This window comes from Bos mutus, chromosome X (genome assembly GCF_027580195.1).
Source record: "Bos mutus isolate GX-2022 chromosome X, NWIPB_WYAK_1.1, whole genome shotgun sequence".
Classification (NCBI taxonomy): Eukaryota; Metazoa; Chordata; class Mammalia; order Artiodactyla; family Bovidae; genus Bos; species Bos mutus.
Genome location: NC_091646.1, coordinates 34,297,915 through 34,304,787, shown reverse-complemented (window position 1 = coordinate 34,304,787; position 6,873 = coordinate 34,297,915). Strand labels below are relative to the sequence as shown.

The window sequence follows — 6,873 nt, the reverse complement described above, 5'->3', positions numbered from 1 at the left end:
AGCTGCAGCAGGCCTGGAGGGACCCCCCCCCCCCCGCCCCGGGCCTGGTGGCTTCCCACCTCTGCCTGTGGGAACTGGGATGTGAGAGAAACGAAATGCACACACACAACCCCCCCAACTCGGCTCCAGCCTAGCTGGTAACCTCAGGGAACTGAGGTCTGGAGCACAGAGGAGGGAGACAGAAACCTGGGGGAGGGGGAGTGAAGAAGGAATAGAATCAGGACAGGCTGCAGAGGAGGCAGCCCAGGCTAGGGGCGAGGGGACCCAGCCTAGCTGCCCAGGGCCCCTGGAGCCAGGTGATGGGACTAGTGGCCCACTGGGCTGGGAAGGGAGGCAGGGTAGGAAGGGGCAACCGGAGGCCCCTTTGAGGCAACCTGGCTCTCTGTGACCTGCCCTCTCCCCAGCAATACCTCCTGCCTTTTCCTATCCTACTTTATGTTCTGATCAGTGACCTTCCAGCAGTTTTGCACCTTTCACTCCTTAGTTACCTCTCTTATGGTACCCATCCTGTGTGCATAGCTTTACCTTTGTTTACTTAGTTCCTTGGGGTAGATTCCCAGTGTGGGGTTCTTCCCAGCTCTGGATGTATATTACCAAGTTAATTTCCAAAAGAGTCACACCAGCATACCTCTAGCAATCAGCAACAGAGTAGCATGCCCATCTCACATGGGCTTTCTCAGTCTGAGAACATTGGAAGTGTTACCTTGTTTTCTGTCATTGTTAGCTGGGCTTTTAAATTTGTTTTCCTTCCCATGCCTGAAGTTGTACCTTTCTCCAAATGCCTTGCACCAGTTGCATGTGCTCCTTCATGCAGTCTTTTCTGGTTCCTTGCCCATGTAGCTATAAGAGTCTCAACTTTTTGATTCATTTGTATGAGCTTTCTCTTATCTGCTGTACACTTTCCTTCAACTGGCCTATTTGCTTTAGGGCTTTAAGAAAAAAAAGGGGGGGGGACATAGACCAGACTTTTCAGAAGCTCCGCCACCTCATTTCATTGTCTCAGAATTTATCACACCTGGTATTCTCTCATTCCATCCCTCGGTTTATTACTGACCTGTCCTGCTGGCCTGGGAGTGCCTTGCAAGCAAGGGCCCAAGTGTGCCCTGCCGGTTCATCGTCCTATGTCCACAGAAGGTTCTGGAGGCCACTGTGGGGCCTTTGCTGCAGGGCAGGGCTGAGGGGAGTTGAGGCAAACAGGCCTGGAGATGGGGAGAGGGCTTTGAAAGCCCTGATGGCGACCTGGGCCAGCACAGGGGCAGAGGGGACAGTACAGAAGTGAGAGACATTTCAGTAGAAACGCCTTGACTCTTGACTAGGGAGGAGGCAACCCGAGAAGCCAGGCTGACTTCCAGGATCAGTAGGGCAGGCTCTTGGAGTCTTTGGCCTGGCTCATGCCAGTGAAGCTACTGGGGTGCCCCAAAGCTGCCCTTTGCCTGCCTAGCCTTCCAGCTAGCCCTGGGCCGAGTTCTGGCCAGAAAGCAGCAGTAGATTTGTGGTTCCGCTTTCTTTTCCCCTCCACCATTTCCCTGGCAGCCGTGGTGGTGAGCCTGTTATATGGATGAAGCCACTGAAGTCCAGTCCCAGGACCAGATGGTCCAGGGGCACCCCAAGTGAGCCTGGCTGGAGGTAGCCTCTGGGGCTGGGGCACAGGGCTCTTGTCCACACCCCTCCCCCTGCCTCCAGGGGCCTGGCTGGCGCCGGCCAGGGGAGCTGCAGTTGGTCCCCTGCTGGGCCCCTGACCTGCCCTTGGCCTCTGCCCCTGGCCCTGTCCCGCTTGGGTGGAAGCCCCGGCCCAGCGGGCCACTTGCGGGGCCCACTCACCAGCTTTCAAGGGCACCCGTTGGCTCGCTGGCCCCCCTGAGCCCGCCCCCGCCGCCCCGCCCCTCCAAAGGCAACTCCACGTCCAAAGGCAACTGGCTTCCAAGGTGGGAAGCTGGGTCGCAGTGCCAGGAAGCTGCCGGTGCGCGCAGGCGGCGGTGGACTTGTCTCCACGTGCGGCGCGCTCTTTCTGCCATCCTTCCCTCTTCCCAGTGGCCGGGGCCGGGGCAACCCAGCCCGGGAACGACGCCCCTCGAGCCGCGGTGGCTGTGTCCAGGACATCCGCGAGCGATCGCTCGCCGCGGGATCACGCTCCAGGTCTCTCCTTTTGTTTTCTCCGGGTGGAGTCGGGCAGCCCCGAGAGGTCCCGCCTGCCGAGGGCCAGCGGCTGGGCACCGCCTTTATCTCCCCGGCCCCGGCGGGCCGTGGGGACAATCTCGGCCTAGAGCCCCTCTCCCCGCCGCCCCTCAGCGCACGCGGTCCCCCCCAGTCGGAAGCTGAAAAGCGGGGAGTGATCGCGGGCGTGAGAGACGCAGGAAGGGGTCTGAACTCCTCCGAGGGGCCAGGAGGGACCCTAGCGGCTCTCAAAGGGGGCCGTCGGACGCTCAGCCTTGCTCGGCTGGGGCACCTCTCGCATTTCCCTTCTCCGGTGGGGCACTCGAGTGGCTGCCTGGGGCATTTTTCTTGGGGCGCACGGGGGTGCCTTTGGGCATGCCGTGGGAGAGGCAGGAGAAGATCCGGCGATAGAGGGACTCCCCCGCGAGACCCCAGGCGCCCTGTTTCTGGGCGCGCAGATCGCGGGCTCACGTCTCGTGCCTTCCCTCTCTCCGCAGCTCCGGAAGCCCGACGTGCCGGGAGCCGCGAAGCCATGGAGGGTCTGGGCCGCTCGTGCCTGTGGCTGCGCCGGGAGCTGTCGCCCCCGCGCCCGCGGCTGTTGCTGCTTGACTGCCGCAGCCGTGAGCTCTACGAGTCGGCGCGCATCGGCGGGGCGCTGAGCGTGGCCCTGCCCGCGCTGCTGCTGCGCCGCCTGCGGCGAGGGAGCCTGTCGGTGCGAGCGCTACTACCGGGGCCGCCGCTGCAGCCCCCGCCCCCCGCCCCGGTGCTCCTGTACGACCAGGGCGGGGGCCGGCACCGGCGCACCGAGGCCGAGGCCGAGGAGTGGGAGGCCGACTCGGTGCTGGGCACTCTGCTGCAGAAGCTTCGGGAGGAAGGCTACCTGGCCTACTACCTACAGGGTAGGTACCGGTGGTGGGCGGCGGGTGGGCACCCGTGTGGGGAGGACCCCTGCCCGGGGAGCACAGGACCCCACCTTCGGAGGGCCATCCGAATCCATCTGATCATGGGCGAGCCCGACCTCCTGTGGTCCAAAGTGGAGATGAGAGTCTGTCCTCCTCTGAGCGTGACCTTGGGGAAGCCCTTCACTCTTGGGAGCCCCAGTTTCTGAGCCTGGAAAATGGGAGAATCTGATCTGACCTGGCTCCGGGAACCCCAGCGGGTCCCTATCGCCCCCCTCCCCCAGCTGCTCAGCCATGGGTAAAGGAGGCTGGAGCCCCAGGACAAATCTCCCCTGCTCACCGAAGGGTCTGGAAGGGGGAGGGGAAGACGGGGGCTGGCGGGGCGGGGGCGGGGGGGTGGACGACAGGGAGAGAAGCTGCAACGGCAGAGACCTTCCCCGCTTCCCCTCCCCCTGCCATGGTCAGCGCAGGGCTGGGGGAGGCGATGGACAGACACAGACGTGTTGGCTCCTTGCCAAGCCAAACACACCCTCTGCCTCAGAGATCCAGGATAGAGACAGGATTTCCAGGAACCTAGACCCCTCTCCCCATTGAGGAGGGTCATTGTACTGTCCTCCCTTGCTCAATTCTGAATGTGCAGAGATATAGAAATATAGAACGTGTTGGATTTCTAGCGCCGCCCACCCCCCCAGTCCGGGGAAAATAGTAGTTATTTGGAGATGGAGATGTTCCCTTCTGAGCACCTTGGGACCATCCAGGTGGCACGCTATACACTCTCCCAGGCTCTCTGAAGAGCACGCAGACGTGGCTGTGCCCTGGCCCCTGATCTCGGGAATCACTCAGGCAGACAACTCACATCTGAACCTTTCCTCGTCTTTAACTGTTGCCTGCTGTCCTTCCCAAGGCTGGCACTACGTGTTGAGCCCTCATGCCCGCCTTGGCTTGGCCCCAGGGATGTGAGATCCTCTTTGGTTTGCCGTCCAGAGGACCGGCTCCAGAGACACCACTTGGGACACCACGTAGGTCAAGGCTGCTCACTCCTGAGTGCCCCTTGGGTACATCTGCCCACCCACCTCTTCAGGCATCAGAAGGATCTAGGATTGCATCCCTAACCCCAGCCAGGGCACTTAGCTGCCCGGGAGGCTACCTCAATGGGCCCCTCATTTCATCCCCTCTCCCAGGTGGCTTCAGCAGATTCCAGGCCGAGTGCCCTCACCTCTGTGAGACCAGCCTCGACCGCCGGGGGGGCCCGAGCATGGCCCCACTGCCCAGCCCAGTGGTGGGGCTGGGGGGCCTGTGCCTGGGCTCCGACTGCTCTGATGTGGATTCCGAGCCTGACCGTGATGCCATGAGCTGCGGCCTGGATTCTGAGGGCGCCACACCCCCCCCAGCGGGGCTGCTGCCGTCCTTCCCTGTCCAGATCTTGCCCAACCTCTACCTGGGCAGTGCCCGTGATTCAGCCAACGTGGAGAGCTTGGCCAAGCTGGGCATCCGCTACATCCTCAATGTCACCCCCAACCTCCCCAACCTCTTCGAGAAGAATGGCGACTTTCACTACAAGCAGATCCCCATCTCGGACCACTGGAGCCAGAACTTGTCCCAGTTCTTTCCGGAGGCCATCGCGTTCATTGGTGAGTCCACTCCGCCCTCCCCACTCCTTCCCCAGCCCCCCCAGGCCTGCCTTCCCCCTGGGCCCAGCCCAGGATGGCCCTGCTGGGGCCAGGCAACTCCTAGGATGTGATCCCCGTGATGGGCCATCTCACACAGGGCCCCCATCTGCCCCCACTAGACGAGGCCTTGTCGCAGAACTGCGGGGTGCTCGTTCACTGTCTGGCGGGTGTCAGCCGGTCCGTCACTGTCACCGTGGCCTACCTCATGCAGAAGCTGCACCTCTCGCTCAACGATGCCTACGATCTGGTCAAGAGGAAGAAGTCCAACATCTCGCCCAACTTCAGCTTCATGGGGCAGCTGCTGGACTTCGAGCGCAGCCTGCAGCTGGAAGAGCGCCGTGCCCGGGAGAGGGGCAGCGGGGGGCAGGAGTCAGCCGCCTCTGATCCCCCCTCTTTCTTCACCACCCCAACCAGCGATGGTGTCTTTGAGCTGGATGCCACATAGGGCCCCAGGGCACCCTCCAGCGGGTGTGCCCAGCCCAGCCACCCACGTGCTGGGGAGGAGGCCAGAGGGGGCTTGGCCTAAGCGGGGGCGGGGTGGGGGGAGGTGGGGGGAAAGCACAATACCTCATTCGGGGCTGTGGGATGAGGCAGAGGCTGGGGACCCCCTCCAGGGTGGCGGTGGGGACAGCCCTGTCCTACCCACTGGAAACATCCACGGGGAATCCTATTAAACGTGCCTACGGGCCAGGCCTGGGGCCACCGGCCTGACCCGCGCCACTTTGGGGCGGAACCCCGCTCCAGAACCTGCCTGTTCTACGACTGTTACTTTTCTTTTGTGGGGGGTGGTTGGAGGTGGGGGGTGGATTCCCATTCCGAGGGACGATTCCAGGTGGCTGCCGGTTCCCAGGGCCCAGGAGATGTGTGCTTGGCCAACTCCCGAGCCTCCCCGGGGTCTCCCATTCAGGAAGCACATGGGCCTCTTATGGCCACAGGGACCTGCTCCCAGCCCCATTCCTGTTGCCCCATGGCTAGACCACCACCACCACCAGCATAGTCACCTGCTGCTCCTCCACAGGGGCCTGAGGTCTCCTGGGATGGGGGGGGTGGGGTGGGGGGACTCCCAGGGGACATGACCTGGACACTCAGCAGCCACCCCGCAGCCACAGGGACCATCCGTGTCTGGGTGCGCTCTTCACCAGGAGCCGCTGGGCAGGTTCCTGGCCTCACATCTGGCGCCCTGACTGTTTATCCACTTGACATTTGAAAAGATGCTTTTTTTTTTTTCCTCTTCCCCCAGATGTCTTGACAGGATCACTGGGGCTCTTTGTGACTGAGGGTGGTCAGACTGCCGCCGGAGGAGATGGGGGTCTAAGCAAGAGCTGGGTGGGGAGGGGGAGAAGACAGCCTGGAATTTGCTGCTGTGGGTCCCACGCAGCCCTGGTTGGATTGGGGGGTGGGGAAAGGGCCAAGCGTCACACACACACACACACACGGTCATTCACTGCAGTACATCTCCCTGATGAGCAGCCTGTGTGCATGTATGTCTGTGTGTCCACGTATCAGCACTTGCACACACACACCCTCTTGGCTTACGAACCCAGCCCGGGACCAGCAGTCCCTGTGGCCAGGCCATCTCACCCTGGGGAATCCACAGCGTGGTTGCTTTCTTTAATTGTTCCTCAATAAATGGTTTCTGTTGAGATCCTGAGCACCTTGGAGAGTCTGGAGGGGAAGGTGGGGAGGGAGGCCTGGGGAAGGGGGTGCATGGGGGATTCGCACACCACACCCCGTCACCACTGTCATGTGCCATCCAGCATCCACACTGCCCAGCCTCTGGCTGAACCCCTCCTGTACTCACAAGCCACTGAACTCCAACTCCGTGCCCCATGGCTTGGGACTAGGGCGCAGGCTGCAGACTAGCATGCAGCTGCAAGTCAGAGGCCTCCTGCTCATGGTCAGCTTCCCAGAGTGGGAGGGAGGCACTGAGATCTGGTGATGCAGCAAATGACGTCAGGTCCCCAGGGTGGCAAACAGACGAGGGGAGCAAGGGCTCGGGTGTGACCGTGAGGGGTGGGCACTTGAGCCCCGAGACTCAGTGCAGAGCCAAACCCAAGCCCCAGGACAAGGAGATGGAGCCACAGGAAGACCCAAGCTGGTGAGGGATGTGGGAAGACTGCTCGTCCCAGCGTGCGGCCCTCTGGCTGACA

General features: G+C 62.2%; 1 protein-coding gene across 1 annotated transcript; it reads left to right on the top strand.

Annotated features, from left to right (window-relative positions):
* Positions 1–200: 200 nt before the first annotated feature.
* On the top strand, positions 201–5,234 carry DUSP9 (dual specificity phosphatase 9). The gene is made up of 4 exons (XM_070365622.1): positions 201–2,136; positions 2,652–3,053; positions 4,235–4,684; positions 4,843–5,234. Exons 2-4 carry the CDS (start codon positions 2,687–2,689, stop codon positions 5,166–5,168), a joined length of 1,143 nt encoding a protein of 380 aa, XP_070221723.1. The 5' UTR covers positions 201–2,136; positions 2,652–2,686; the 3' UTR covers positions 5,169–5,234.
* Positions 5,235–6,873: the final 1,639 nt, after the last annotated feature.